Source organism: Bombina bombina, chromosome 3 (genome assembly GCF_027579735.1).
Source record: "Bombina bombina isolate aBomBom1 chromosome 3, aBomBom1.pri, whole genome shotgun sequence".
In the NCBI taxonomy this organism is placed as follows: domain Eukaryota; kingdom Metazoa; phylum Chordata; class Amphibia; order Anura; family Bombinatoridae; genus Bombina; species Bombina bombina.
The window spans coordinates 1,144,128,312-1,144,144,821 of record NC_069501.1 but is presented as its reverse complement, the minus strand read 5'-3'; the positions used below and the strand labels follow the sequence as shown (position 1 = coordinate 1,144,144,821).

General features: G+C 41.0%; 1 protein-coding gene across 2 annotated transcripts in view; it reads left to right on the top strand.

The window, feature by feature from the left end:
• Nucleotides 1–16,510, top strand: part of PARP4 (poly(ADP-ribose) polymerase family member 4) — a 516,705-nt gene that overhangs the window by 79,559 nt on the left and 420,636 nt on the right. For both annotated transcript variants that reach the window (XM_053708536.1, XM_053708535.1), the window contains exons 5-6: nucleotides 1,007–1,079; nucleotides 9,833–9,940. In XM_053708536.1, coding sequence (XP_053564511.1) covers nucleotides 1,007–1,079; nucleotides 9,833–9,940 — 181 coding nt within the window. The remainder of the gene's footprint in view (nucleotides 1–1,006; nucleotides 1,080–9,832; nucleotides 9,941–16,510) is intronic.

Genomic DNA, 16,510 nt, shown 5'->3' with positions numbered 1-16,510 from the left:
TCAGGGTGAGCACAGGCACAAACTTATTTCAAACAAGTGGATAGCAGAGTTTTCTAACCAACTACACCCAACTGCTCACAGAACCCCCAGAAAAGACACCTAGGAGGTATAGCCTGGGCAGATATAAAATGGGATCTAAATCTAATATATATATATATATATATATATATATATATATATATATATATATATATATATGTGTATATATATATAGATATATATTGTACCAGATATATATAGAAAAAAATATTTATGAAAAAATAGAACATATTCTGCTATGTGCAGAACATTGTAATGTAAATTATTTAGAGTAAATGCACGGTATAACACTTAATGAATATTGCATAAATATGCTTTAATATGTTTTCATCTGCTTAACTGCAAAAGGCTCCAATCCACTTATATATATATATATATATATATATATATATATATATATATATATGTCTATATGTGCGTACATATATATTTATGTATATAAATATGTATATGTTCATATGTGTCTGTAAATACATATATACACATATAAATACATATGTAGACATATATATATATATATATATATATATACATACGATCATACATATACATTTTAGACATGTATATGTATGTATCTCTATGTTAAAGCCCTTTGGCTGCCTTTTTTTTTCAAAGACATGAAATCTCATTTTTAAATATATATATATACATATTTTAAGATAGTGATATTATGAATGTAACTGTAGTTTGTATTGTATTTTTGATATGTTTTGTGCAACTTTTTTGTTTCCCGAAACATTTAAACAGAGCTCTTAAGGATGCGGTAATCATTCTATCGTAAATTGCGATTGCAGTCAAGCGATCGCATTTACTTTCAACACTTAATACAAGCGGTAAACCCGACAAGCGCAAACACCCACAATAAACCGCTTTTCACTTGAGCGGAAACATTAACCACTCCACTTGTTATCTTGCCCTATATGTTCTTGTGAAAACTATACCAACACATTTTTTTATCTTATTATAGGACTGTCAGCGATGATGAGGTGTCCAATTTTGCAGAAGATGCTGAAGTTGCAAAATACTGTTTCCTTCAAAAAGTTAGTCTAGATTTCATTTTATTTAATACGTTTATTTGCAGTAATCATGTTTCTTTAGTTTAGTTCTTTTTCTAATCTCCTGATCATTACTGTACACATGAATTAGGGCCTAAAGTACCTGCATAATAGGTAAGTAGATATTATTTTTTTTTCTTATTTACAATTTCTCTTCAAACTATTTAAATTTTTCTTGCTACAAAACATAAATATGTCAAAAAGTTTCTATTTGGCAACAAAAATCATATAATTGTTCAATGAAGTACATCAAGCTAACAATCACCCATAGTAAAACAAAAAATAAGCTAAAGGTAACACACCAGAGACAAACCTCAAGCAGGGCCGCCACTAGAAATTTTGGGGCCCCTGACTTAACCATTGATCAGACCCCCCCCCCCCTTTTGATATGTGCAATTTTCTCTTGTAAGGTGTATCCAGTTCACGGATCATCCATTACTTGTGGGATATTCTCCTTCCCAACAGGAAGCTGCAAGAGGATCACCCACAGCAGAGCTGTCTATATAGCTCCTCCTCTAACTGCCACTACCAGTCATTCTCTTGCAGCTCTCGACAAGAAAGGAAGTAGCTAGAGAGATGTGGGGTTTTTATTTAGTTTATCTTCAATCAAAAGTTTGTTATTTTCAAATGGTACCGGAGTTGTACTATTTTAGCCTCAGGCAGAAAGTAGAAGAAGAGTCTGCCTGTGGTTTTTGATGATCTTAGCAGGTTGTAACTAAGATCCATTGCTGTTCTCACACATAACTGAAGAGAGGTGTAACTTCAGCTGGGGGAATGGCGTGCAGGGTCTCCTGCTATGAGGTATGTGCAGTTTACATTTTTCTAGAGAAATGAATATGCTAGAAAATGCTGTTAATACCGGATTTATTTAAGGTAAGCCTGATTACAGTGATTTAATAACGACTAGTATCATGCTTGCTGTAAAAGGTAATATTTTTATTACTTTCTCACATTACTGAAAAATAAAACGTTTGCTGGAAGTGTTTAAACGTTTTTTTTTTATACATATTGGTGATAAAACTTTATTGGGGCCCAGTTTTTTCCACATGGCTGGCTAGATTTTGCCTAGGGATAGTTTTGTTAGGCCCTCTCACTGTGAATACAGGTTGGGAGGGGCCTATTTTCGCACCTAAATGCACATTAGCTTTTGCAACTTGAGACATCCAGTTTCCCTGAAGGAGTCCCCTGAACACTTAGGACCTCTCTAAAGGGTTTTTGTGCCTTTCAAAGTCGTTATATGGGCAGGTAGGGCCACAGCAGAGCTGTGGCAGTTTGTTGTGACTGTTGAAAAACGTTTATATCGTTTTTTTGATCCGGTTTTGAAACTAAGGGGTTAATCATCCATTTGCAAGTGGGTGCACTGCTCTGTTAGTCTATTATACACACTGTAAAAATTTTGTAAGATTTTCTGCTTTTTATCACTGTTTTTCAATTTCTGACAAAATTTGTTTCTCTTAAAGGCACAGTACCGTTTTTATTTTTTGCTTGTTTACATTTATCGAAGTGTTTTCCAAGCTTGCTGGTCTCATTGCTAGTCTGTTTAAACATGTCTGACATAGAGGAAACTCCTTGTTCATTATGTTTAGAAGCCATTGTGGAACCCCCTCTTAGAATGTGTACCAAATGTACTGATTTTACTTTAAGTTATAAAGATCATATTCTGTCTTTAAAAGATTTATCACCAGAGGAAACTGACAAGGGGGAAGTTATGCCGACTAACTCGCCCCACGTGTCAGAACCTTTGACTCCCGCTCAAGGGACTCCCACTCAAGAGGCGCCAAGTACATCTAGCGCGCCCATGGCGTTTACTTTACAAGACATGGCGGCAGTTATGGATCATACCCTTACAGCGGTATTGTCCAAACTACCAGGGTTACAAGGAAAGCGAGACAGCTCTGGGGCTAGAAAAAATACAGAGCACTCTGACGCTTTAGTAGCTATGTCTGATATCCCCTCACAATATGCAGAAGCTGAGGCAGGAGAGCTTCTTTCTGTGGGTGATTTTTCTGACTCAGGGAAGATGCTTCAACCTGATTCTGATATGTCAACAGTTAAATTTAAGCTTGAACACCTCCGCGTGTTGCTCAGGGAGGTTTTAGCTACTCTGGATGACTCTGACACCATTATAGTGCCAGAGAAATTGTGTAGATTGGATAAATACTATGCAGTGCCTGTTTACACTGATGTTTTTCCAATACCTAAAAGGTTTTCAGAAATTATTACTAAGGAATGGGATAGACCAGGTGTACCGTTCTCTCCCCCTCCTATTTTTAAGAAAATGTTTCCAATAGATGCCGCTACACGGGACTTATGGAAAACGGTCCCTAAGGTGGAGGGAGCAGTTTCTACCCTAGCTAAGCGTACAACTATCCCCGTCGAGGACAGTTGTGCTTTCCTAGATCCAATGGATAAAAAGTTAGAGGGTTACCTTAAGAAAATGTTTATTCAACAAGGTTTTATTCTCCAGCCTCTTGCATGCATTGCCCCAGTCACTGCTGTTGCAGCCTTCTGGTTTGAGTCTCTGGCGGCTAAGAACTCAGGTTTTGCTATTCAGGCGCGTAGGGCGCTATGGCTTAAATCCTGGTCAGCTGACGTTACTTCAAAGTCTAAGCTTCTCAATATTCCCTTCAAGGGGCAGACCCTATTCGGGCCTGGACTGAAGGAGATCATTTCTGATATTACTGGAGGAAAAGGTCATGCCCTTCCTCAGGATAGGTCTAACAAATTAAGGACCAAACAAACTAATTTTCGTGCCTTTCGAAACTTTAAGACGAGCGCGGTATCATCTTCCTCTAATACAAAACAAGAGGGAAATTTTGCCCAGTCCAAGCCGGTCTGGAGACCTAACCAGGCTTGGAACAAAGGTAAACAGGCCAAGAAGCCTGCTGCTGCCTCTAAAACAGCATGAAAGATTGGCCCCCGATCCGGTAACGGATCTAGTAGGGGGCAGACTTTCTCTCTTCGCCCAGGCTTGGGCAAGAGACGTCCAAGATCCCTGGGCGTTGGAAATTGTGTCCCAGGGATATCTTCTGGACTTCAAAGCTTCTTCCCCAAAACGAAGATTTCACCTTTCACAATTATCTGCAGACCAGATAAAGAGAGAGGCATTCTTACATTGTGTTCAAGACCTCCTAGTTATGGGAGTGATCCACCCAGTTCCAAAGGAGGAACAGGGGAAAGGATTCTATTCAAATCTCTTTGTGGTTCCCAAGAAAGAGGGAACCTTCAGACCAATCTTAGATCTCAAGATCCTAAACAAATTTCTCAGGGTCCCATCTTTCAAGATGGAGACTATTCGAACCATCCTACCTATGATCCAGGAGGGTCAAAACATGACTACCGTGGACTTAAAGGATGCTTATCTTCACATTCCGATACACAAAGATCATCATCGGTTTCTCAGGTTCGCCTTCCTAGACAGGCATTACCAGTTTGTGGCTCTTCCCTTTGGGTTAGCTACGGCACCAAGAATCTTTACGAAGGTTCTGGGGTCACTTCTGGCGGTCTTAAGGCCGCGGGGCATAGCAGTAGCCCCCTACTTAGACGACATTCTGATACAGGCGTCGAATTTCCAAATTGCCAAGTCCCATACGGACATTGTTCTGGCATTCCTGAGGTCTCATGGGTGGAAAGTGAACAAAAAGAAGAGTTCTCTATCCCCTCTCACAAGAGTTTCCTTCCTGGGAACTCTGATAGAGTCTGTAGAAATGAGGATTTACCTGACAGAGGCCAGGTTGTCAAAACTTCTAAATTCCTGCCGTGTTCTTTATTCTACTTCTTGCCCTTCGGTGGCTCAGTGTATGGAAGTAATCGGCTTAATGGTAGCGGCAATGGACATAGTGCCGTTTGCCCGCCTACATCTCAGACCGCTGCAACTCTGCATGCTCAGTCAGTGGAATGGGGATTACACAGATTTGTCCCCTCTACTAAATCTGGATCAAGAGACCAGGGATTCTCTTCTCTGGTGGCTATCTCGAGTCCATCTGTCCAAAGGTATGACCTTCCGCAGGCCAGATTGGACAATAGTAACAACAGATGCCAGCCTTCTGGGCTGGGCGGCAGTCTGGAACTCTCTGAAGGCTCAGGGGTCATGGACTCAAGAGGAGGCTCTTCTTCCGATAAACATTCTGGAACTAAGAGCGATATTCAATGCTCTTCAGGCTTGGCCTCAGCTAGCGGCAGTGAGGTTCATCAGATTTCAGTCGGACAACATCACGACTGTAGCTTATATCAACCATCAAGGGGGAACAAGGAGTTCCCTAGCGATGTTGGAGGTTTCAAAGATAATTCGTTGGGCAGAGATTCACTCTTGCCACCTATCAGCTATCCATATCCCAGGAGTAGAGAACTGGGAGGCGGATTTTCTAAGTCGACAGACTTTTCATCTGGGGGAGTGGGAGCTCCATCCGGAGGTGTTTGCACAGTTGATTCAACGTTGGGGCAAACCATAACAGGATCTCATGGCATCTCGCCAGAACGCCAAGCTTCCTTGTTACGGATCCAGGTCCAGGGATCCCAAGGCAGCGCTGATAGATGCTCTAGCGGCGCCTTGGTCCTTCAACCTGGCTTATGTGTTTCCACAGTTTCCTCTGCTCCCTCGTCTGATTGCCAAAATCAAGCAGGAGAGAGCATCAGTAATTTTGATAGCACCTGCGTGGCCACGCAGGACTTGGTATAAAGATCTGGTGGACATGTCATCCATTCCACCATGGACTCTGCCTCTGAGGCAGGACCTTCTACTTCAGGGTCCTTTCAACCATCCAAATCTAATTTCTCTGCGGCTGACTGCTTGGAGATTGAACGCTTGATTTTATCAAAGCATGGTTTCTCCGAGTCGGTCATTGATACCTTAATACAGGCGCGAAAGCCTGTCACCAGGAAAATCTATCATAAGATATGGTGTAAATATCTTCCTTGGTGTGAATCCAAGGGTTACTCATGGAGTAAGGTCAGGATTCCTAGGATATTATCTTTTCTCCAAGATGGATTGGAGAAGGGTTTGTCAGCAAGTTCCTTAAAGGGACAGATTTCTGCTCTATTCTTTTGCACAAATGTCTGGATGAGGTTCCAGACGTGCAGGCGTTTTGTCAGGCTTTAGTCAGAATTAAGCCTGTGTTTAAACCTGTTGCTCCACCTTGGAGTTTAAATTTAGTTCTTAAGGTTCTTCAAGAGGTTCCGTTTGATCCTTTGCATTCCATAGATATTAAGCTCTTATCTTGGAAAGTTTTGTTTTTAGTAGCTATCTCCTCGGCTCGAAGAGTTTCGGAGTTATCTGTTTTACAATGTGATTCTCCTTATCTCATTTTTCATTCCGATAAGGTAGTGTTACGTACCAAACCTGGTTTTCTACCTAAGGTGGTATCTAATAAAAATATCAATCAGGAGATTGTTGTACCGTCACTGTGTCCTAATCCTTCTTCAAAGAAGGAACGTCTTTTACACAATCTTGACGTGGTTTGTGCTTTAAAGTTTTATTTACAAGCTACTAAAGATTTTCGTCAAACATCTGCATTGTTTGTTGTCTACTCTGGACAGAGGAGAGGCCAAAAGGCTTCGGCAACTTCTCTTTCTTTTTGGCTAAGGAGTATAATACGCTTAGCTTATGAGACTGCTGGCCAGCAGCCTCCTGAAAGGATTACAGCTCATTCTACTAGAGCGGTAGCTTCCACATGGGCTTTTAAGAATGAGGCTTTTGTTGAACAGATTTGTAAGACAGCGACTTGGTCTTCGCTTCATACTTTTTCAAAATTCTATACATTTTATACTTTTGCTTCTTCGGAGGCTATTTTTGGGAGAAAGGTTTTGCAGGCAGTGGTGCCTTCCGTTTAAGCACTTGCCTTGTCCCTCCCTTCATCCGTGTCTTATAGCTTTACTATTGGTATCCCACAAGTAATGGATGATCCGTGGACTGGATACACCTTACAAGAGAAAACAAAATTTATGCTTACCTGATAAATTTATTTCTCTTGTGGTGTATCCAGTTCACGGCCCGCCCTGACGTTTTAAGGCAGGTGTGTTTTATTTTTAAACTACAGTCACCACTGCACCCTATGGTTTCTCCTTTCTCTTGCTTGTCTTCGGTCGAATGACTGGTAGTGGCAGTTAGAGTAGGAGCTATATAGACAGCTCTGCTGTGGGTGATCCTCTTGCAGCTTCCTGTTGGGAAGGAGAATATCCCACAAGTAATGGAGGATCCGTGGACTGGATACACCACAAGAGAAATAAATTTATCAGGTAAGCATAAATTTTGTTTTTGACCAAGTGACTAAAACATATACGTACTTTTTTCTTAAGTGTAGTCAAACTTGGAAATGTTGTAAAGGTAGTAACACACAAACACACAAATACACATAAGGATTCACATATAGACAGTCTAGCAGACACGAAAAGAAACACACACTCAGACACAGACACCCAAACAGACACTAAGCCCTTGTTTACATTGACCTGACAAGTAATGAGGTAGACTACAGTTTTGTCAAAAAGGAGATTTACAAAACAAAATATGGAGTTCTGATTATCTTTTTGTCAAGGAAAATGCCAACTAAATGATGACAACAGCATGCAGTGACTGAAAGGAAGGGTCCTGAACTGCCTAAACAATAATTTAAAGGTTAAATGGTGGATTGGTGACTTCCAGAAAGGTCTCATTAGTATCAAGGTCTGTAGAAAGATGTGAATAATTAGTAGCAAGGTCAAAACGTCCTAAAAAGGAACAGACAATGAACACGCATACACACACAAACTCAAACTTGCACATACACCCAAGGAAACACCGACAAAGACAGCCTCAGAAAACACACAAAGATATGCACACACACACAGAGACACCCACAGAAAACACACAAAGACATACATACACATACACCCTCACTGAGATATCCACAGAAAACACACAAAGACATACACACACTCTCACAGACACCCACAGAAAATGCACATACCTACACACACCCTTACAGAGACACCCACAGAAAACACACAGACATATGCACACACCCTCACAGAGACATCCACAGAAAACATACAGACATACACACCCACCCTCACAGAGGCATCCAGAGAAAATACACAAAGGCATACATACACACACCCTCACAGAGACACCCATAGAAAAAGCACAAAGACATATGCACACACCCTCACAGACATCCACAGAAAATGCACAAAGACATACACACCCACCCTCACAGATGCATACACACTCATAGAGACACACACAAAGACATAAACACAGACACCCACAGAAACACTCACAGGAGGTAACATTTCTGCACATTACATCCCCTAAATCAACAGTGTGTGAGATGCATGATAAAAAAAATTGCAGAAATTAAGAGATCACTTTTTAAAGAATCATATTTGTAAATATGCAAACAAAAATACTTCTGTGAATTCAAAATTGTACATTAATGATCTGGGTAGATGGCTAGATGAAGAAAAGTACTTTTGAAAGGTTGACATATGTTTGGTTTATTTTCCCCATTTTCCCCAACCAAGAGCACCACTTCAAATATGGTGTACAAATGTTCCCACCTGTCAGCTGTACTTATGGATTTTAAAAATGCTGTACTCTATATGGTCTTGGTGGAACCATAAGCTGTGGTACTCAATCTCATACCATTAGATATGGTTAAATGCAGGATTTAGGCTTGTTTGTATGTATTTCAAAATTAAGTCAGCTGTAGTGTAAACTGAACAGTGCTAAGTTAAACTTTCTCTTTTTAAACACTGGGCAATCTTAGTCTGAGAGTATAACATTTTATGCAGATGTAAAAATCTTAGATAAAATGCCTCCTTGCATCTGGAAAGTCCTTGCATATAGGGGCAGTAAACTGGAATGTAATTAAAATATATATATATATTAATTAAAAAAACTTATATCTGCCAAAAGGGCACCTACCATTTGTGTGTTGATGAGGAAACATTTCTGCATGACTTTAAATATAGAATGTCTACAGCATTGTAAAAATAATCATAAATACACTGCTGCATATTGCTAAAAAAATGTGTTTTATGGACCCCTGGCCCCACCATATATCTACTACCACACTGAAATTACAATCCGAAATTGCACAAAGAAATTAAAAAAACATTTACTAAGTAAGTCCTACCTCCTCTGCAAATGAAAGTGATCTGCCGTCTGATTTAGGCACACACTATACAAACTTAAGTGCCAAGTCTGTCTCACACTGTGCATAGGGGTTTAGTGCACACTCAGAAATCCTCTCAAATGCTAATGCTTTACTCCTTGTAATAACATTTCCCATGCTCAATAACACTCTGCTGTAGTACCCTCTGGTTGCTGCCAAAATTATTACAATTATTATTATTTTTAAATAATAGTTGTTCTTGCCTCATGGGCCCCTGACAGGAGTCACCCCTGTCACCCCCTGATGGCGGTCCTAATCTCTAAAATACACTATGTATTCCCAATGTAGATGCCTCCATGCTGGCATTTGATTAATTACATTACAGCCTTGATTCTTAGCTTTAAGGATATTTAATCTTATATTTCTTGCCTGTGTTGCTATGTGATAATGTGTCACCTAAAATACTGTAAAGCTACACACCCTCAGCTATATACTCCGGGTCAAGCTTTTATATATATATATATATATATATATATATATATATATATATATATATATATATATATATATATATACATATATATATATATATATATATATATATATATATATATATATAAATATTTTTTTTTCTTTCATTTTTAGGTTCAGGGTAAAGACTTTGCTATAGTGGAATTACTCTGCTCTTCTCAAGTATGCCATCCTTATTCATTCAGAATTTCTACAAGATTTAGTCATCCTACTAAATCACAGGTAATTATTATTTAAATTTTTAGTATTAAATAACTTTCGTCTTTCTCCATTTTGAGGTTTTAAGTATCACTGTTTTATGTTCTAAATGGATTGTTCAACTTTATATGTAACTTTTATATTATTCCCATCCTGATATAATTTCTTTACGTGTAAATGGTATGGAAGAGTGTATTAAAATAGAGACTCCTCTCTTTTTGGAGTCTAGGACTGAATGATATTGCGTAGGGAAATCTTTTGCCCAGTACTTGAGCATAGTGTACTTGAGAAAGTGAGTTTCTTGAAGGAAAATAATAGTATCCCTCAACCTTCTATAATTTGTCATAGCCATCCGTCTTTTTATGTCAGTGTTGAGACCCAACCAGAATAATCTTAGGTAGTGTCATTATCAAGGGAGTGTCTATGCTTCCTCATCTGCTTATGCTTTGGAATGTGACTCTAGGACTGCCAGGACAATATGCGGCAAAAGGGTTGTTTCCTATCTTTGGTTTGGTTATCTGTGGTATTTCTACTCCTCTGCTCCAGGATCCCTTGGTTTGCTATAAAGGTGGTATACCCCTGGCATAAGAAAAGCTCAAATTTTGTTGGTGGGTATATAGTCTCTGTACAGTGTTTCATATATATGCATGATAAAATTATAAACAATAAAATAAACAATAACAAATTGTACTGAAATAACCTTTCAAAAAACATGTATCAACACAAACACAGTATATCTTATACCTGCAGTCATAACAGATATTAGAACATATTGCATCAATTAGTAAGTAATGGACCTTAAATAGTCCTTTAGACCTAGTACCTGAATAACCCCTCTTTCGTCCTTCGGGTTATCAAATTTGGGTAAGTCACAGATTCCTCATTAGAGAGTGAGAAAACACTCTCTTAAGAATTGCTTGTCTCTTCTCTGGGTGCTTCAAGTTTTAGTTTTTCTTCTTGGTGATTTTTTTCCATTTTAGCCTTTGAGGCCCTGCACGAAGCCGGGATGGATCAAGCGGGTTTGCCGATACCTCTCCTGTCAAGATATCAGGTGGCTCCAGATCTTGAAATTTACAGATGTCAGGGATCTCCTCTTTTGTCTTGATAGTAGCTGGTCTTCCGTACCTCACATCATGCAGCGCAAATGGAAAACCCCATCTGTATTGGATATGATTCTTTCTTAAAAGGAGAGTGAGTGGTCTTAGTGTATTCCGTCTTTGCAGGGTCTTAATGCAGCGGTCTTGGAAAAACTGAATGATGTTCCCTTGGAACTTAAATGTGGGATTTTGTCTGGCTGCTAGCAGGATCTTTTCCCTGTTAGGAAACCGTAGCAATTTAATGATCATATCTCTTGGGGGTTGATCTGGTTTAGGCTTGGTTCTAAGAGCTCTATGAGCTCTCTCTATTTGATACTCAGATTCATTTGATTCTCCTAAAATAGCATGGAACAATTGTTGGAGATAACTGGGGAGGTCTTCAGTGACTACTGTCTCAGGGATTCCTTTGAGTCTGATGTTAGATCTTCTACTCCTATTTTCCATGTCCTGCAGCTTCTCCTCCAACTCCATTATTCTTTGCTGTTGAGTTGTTAGGGATTGTGATATCATAGTAACCTCTTCGCCCATTTCATCTGTAGCAGTTTCTAAGGAGTCAACACGGTTCCCCAACTCTGAGATCTCATTTTTAATATCAGCAAGGCTAGTGGTGACCGTTAACTGAAAACTGTCCATTTTTTCCCCATAGTTTTTCGAAATTGAATGTTATATCTTGCTCAGATACCAAGGCTTGGAGGTCAGCCCTGGTCACAGGAGTCAAATCTTCGGAGCCTGCCTCATTTTCAGAATCAATGTCCTCCTCCGCCTCAGTGGTGATGGGACCATGAGATTTGGTCATTCTGGATGTTTTGAAGAATATATCCATGGACATGGGCTTCATCCCTCGGTCATTCTTGGCGTTTTTTTTTTCCTGGTGTACATAATTAATGTCAAAGGTGGAGGCCAGTATTTTTATTGTAGTTGGGTTGATTTATCTCCTGTGCAGAGATATGGAATTGATCTCCGCCTTCTTTTAGTCCCAGTAAGGAGAAAAAGGGCCATCAGTTCCCCTGACCTCTGTTAGCTGATTAGATTTGCACAACCATGTATCTCCTATTCTATCTCTATTCAGCTCTCACTCTCTGTTTATCTGAGTTCTTCACCCATTTTAATTATAATGCCTCCTTTCAGTTATTGGAAGATGTGACAGCAGCATAGTTAGGTAGCTTCCTGAAAATTATGGCTTTTTTGTATCTTTAGTAGCTAGGTCATTGCATTTCTGTCAGACTGCTCAGGTAAATGTCTCTAGGTATTCATTGCAATCCTCATCTCAATATCTCTCCCCTATCTGGCTATACAGTCATATACACTTCAGGTATGGGGCTCACTTGCTGTGTTTTTGGACTGTCCCTTCTCCCCAGGGCAATTGTCCTCACTGGACGAAGACTGAGAAGGGTAGCGAGATATGACCTACTGACATACAATTCAGCAGGAAATGGTGGGGATAGTGAACAGTCTATCAGCCTTTCGTCTGTATGAGCTGATTATTGCAGACAATTCTGTTTGTTTCTTTATCGTATTCCCTTGGAAGTGTGGGGGGGTTCGTACATGTACAGACTGCCTGCGGGCCTGTCCCCACTAACAGCTATTCTACAGTTCTCTTTCCCTCTTGGGGTTCGCTAGTGTGTCTACCCCTGTTGGGGCTTAGGATAGTGCTGCGTTATGGTTGGCTTTTATATACAACTAGTCCTAAAGCCCGTTCACACGGACCATTTTTTGCAGTACAGCGGTCCCACCTCTTGCGCTCTCTCCCTCCCCTTCTCTTTTGCTCTCTCTCCACCCTCTCTTTTGAGCTCTCTCTCTTCCCCCTCTCTTTTGCATTCTCTTTCCCCCCTCTCTCTTTTGAGCTCTCTCCCCCTCTCTTTTGAGCTCTCTCTCTCCCCCCTCACTTTTGAGCTCTCTCCCCCCTTCTTTTGCGCTCTCTCTCCCCCTCTCTTTTGCGCTCTCTCTCTCCCCCTCTCTTTTGTGCTCTCTCTCTCCCCCTCTCTTTTGCGCTCTCTCTCTCTCTCCCCTCTCTTTTGCGCTCTCTCCCCCTCTCTTTTGCGCTCTCTCCCCCTCTCTTTTGCGCTCTCTCTCTCCCCCTCTCTTTTGCGCTCTCTCTCTCTCCCCCTCTCTTTTGCGCTCTCTCCCCACCTCTCTCTCTCCCCTCTCTTTTGCGCTCTCTCTCCCCTCTCTTTTGTGCTCTCTTTCCCCTTTCTTTTGCGCTCTCTCTCCCACCCTTTCTTTTGTGCTCTCTCTCCCCCTCTCTTTTGCGCTCTTCCCCCTCTCTTTTGCGCTTTCTCCCTCTCTCTTTTGCTGTCTCTCTCCCCCTCTCTCTTTTGCTGTCTCTATCCCCCCCTCTCTTTTGCTGTCTCTCTCCCCCTCTTTCTTTTGCTGTCTCTCTCCCCCTCTCTCTTTTGCTGTCTCTCTCCCCCCTCTCTTTTGCTGTCTCTCTCCCCCCTCTCTATCTCTCGCCCATCTTCCATCTATCGCGGCGACCACGCCCGGTCACGCCCCTTTATGCCCGGTCACGCCCCTTTACGCTTGACCACGCCCCCGGGCATGCCCGACCACGCCCACTTTTGCAGTGGCGGCAGATCTTCAGCTAGGGACTCAAAGGCCAGGTGTGTTTGTCCTCGTGCTGTCTCTACTGCCCATGACAGCTTCGAACAAACACACTTGGCCTTTTATTATATAGGATATTATGGGGGCACAATAGTTGATCAGAATAACTCACACCGTGTTCTTGGTCAGCTGTTGCGCCTGTAGCTTAAACTGGGATCGTGAGCAGTGTCTGTATAAAAACTTTGGGTTACTGCCTTGGCCAGTTAATAAATTTGCTCCTCTGCATGGGAGACCAGAGTACAATATTGTATGTAGGCACACTATTATAGTGGCCGCATGTAAATTATGTATGATTTCACTGTCATGCAACAAGTGTTCCGGTAATTACTGTAGCCCCATATGTATAACCGCCCATGGCCAGGTTTGCTTTAGAGTAATGTGGGTTGCGCACTTACATAGGCTTCGCGGCGGCTTCTACTGAGGGTCACAGAGGTTTTCTTGTAGGGTCTCCGTGAAGGCTTCTTTGCTGCCAGTATGTGATCCGCTTTTTGGGCGTGGTATAAAGGTCACTTTGTCGTTGTACACTTCTCAGGATCTCCGGTAAGTATGCGGCTGCCGTTCTCATCTAGGCCGCAGTCCCTCCTGTGATTTACAAGATCTGCTGCCTACGTAGCTGGAACTGGCCTCTCTGTGATCTTTCCTGCAGTCTTTGGCCACAGGTATGCAGACCCAGGCTCCGGAGCGGAGCCCCGACCCTCCGGAGTGTCTGTTTGAGAGTCACGCTGTAATCAAGTGTAGGCCTGCCACCCAATGTGATCCGGGCAAATAGAGCCGTATGAATCGGTTAGTGATCCGCTTCTGAGCTGTCCAGTTGTGGCTAAGTTGTCCCGGATGGCTATAAGAGTCTTCTCCACTACCTTTTTAATTGATTATTATAAATTCAGGCCCAGGAGCTAAGCAAAAACATGTCTGCTACTAATGGCTGCTAGCTCTGCCCCCTACTTCAACTTTAAAGGGACACTGAACCCAATTTTTTTCTTTCAGGATTCAGACAGAAATTGCAATTTTAAGCAACTTTATAATTTACTCCTATTAACAAATTTTCTTCATTCTCTTGGTATCCTTATTTGAAATGCAAGAATGTAAGTTTAGATGCCGGTCCATTTCTCCAACATTGGTGTGTCCGGTCCACGGCGTCATCCTTACTTGTGGGATATTCTCTTCCCCAACAGGAAATGGCAAAGAGTCCCAGCAAAGCTGGTCACATGATCCCTCCTAGGCTCCGCCCACCCCAGTCATTCTCTTTGCCGTTGCACAGGCAACATCTCCACGGAGATGGTTAAGAGTTTTTTGGTGTTTAAATGTAGTTTTTATTCTTCTATCAAGTGTTTGTTATTTTAAAATAGTGCTGGTATGTACTATTTACTCTGAAACAGAAAAGGATGAAGATTTCTGTTTGTAAGAGGAAGATGATTTTAGCAGACAGTAACTAAAATCGGTTGCTGTTTCCACATAGGACTGTTGAGATGAAGTAACTTCAGTTGGGGGAAACAGTTAGCAGACTTTTTCTGCTTAAGGTATGACTAGCCATATTTCTAACAAGACTGTGTAATGCTGGAAGGCTGTCATTTCCCCTCATGGGGACCGGTAAGCCATTTTCTTAGTCAAAAACAAACAGAATAAAGGGCTTATTATGGGCTAAAAAAACTGGTAGACATTTTTATGGGCTAAATCGATTGCTTTATTTGTGCATATTATTCAGATTTAGGCTAATAATTGGCATTTATAATCTTGGGGAACGTTTATAAAACGGCAGGCACTGTATTGGACACCTTTTTCAGTCAGGGGGCCTTTCTAGTCATAGACTGAGCCTCATTTTCGCGCCATTAATGCGCAGTTGTTTTTTGAGAGCAGGGCATGCAGATGCATGTATGAGGATCTAAGAATCTCTGAAAAAGCTTTTAGAAGGCGTCATTTGGTATCGTATTCCCCTCAGGGCTTGGTTGGGTCTTAGCAAAGACTATATCTGGGACTGTATAGGGGTTAAATTGAAAAACGGCTCCGGTTCCGTTATTTTAAGGGTTAAAGCTCTGAAATTTGGTGTGCAATACTTTTAAGGCTTTAAGACACTGTGGTGAAATTTTGGTAATTTTTGAACAATTCCTTCATACTTTTTCACATATTCAGTAATAAAGTGTTTTCTGTTTGAAATTTAAAGTGACAGTAACGGTTTTATTTTAAAACTTTTTTTGTGCTTTGTTGACAAGTTTAAGCCTGTTTAACATGTCTGTACCTTCAGATAAGCTATGTTCTATATGTATGAAAGCCAATGTGTCTCCCCATTTAAATTTATGTGATAATTGTGCCATAGCGTCCAAACAAAGTAAGGACAGTACTGCCACAAATAATGATATTGCCCAAGATGATTCCTCAAATGAGGGGAGTAAACATGATAGTACATCATCTCCTACTGTGTCTACACCAGTTTTGCCCATACAGGAGGCCCCTAGTACATCTAGTGCGCCAATACTTATTACCATGCAACAATTAACGGCTGTAATGGATAACTCCATAGCAAATCTTTTATCCAAAATGCCTACTTATCAGAGAAAGCGCGATTGCTCTGTTTTAAACACTGAAGAGCAAGAGGACGCTGATGATAATTGTTCTGTCATACCCTCACACCAATCTGAAGGGGCCATGAGGGAGGTTTTGTCTGAGGGAGAAATTTCAGATTCAGGAAAAATTTCTCATCAAGCTGAACCTGATGTTGTGACATTTAAATTTAAATTAGAACATCTCCGCGTACTGCTTAAGGAGGTGTTATCTACTCTGGATGATTGTGACAATTTGGTCATTCCAGAGAAATTATGCAAGATGGACAGGTTCCTAGAGGTTCCGGTGCCCCCCAACGCTTTTCCTATACCCAAGCGGGTGGCGGACATAGTAAATAAAG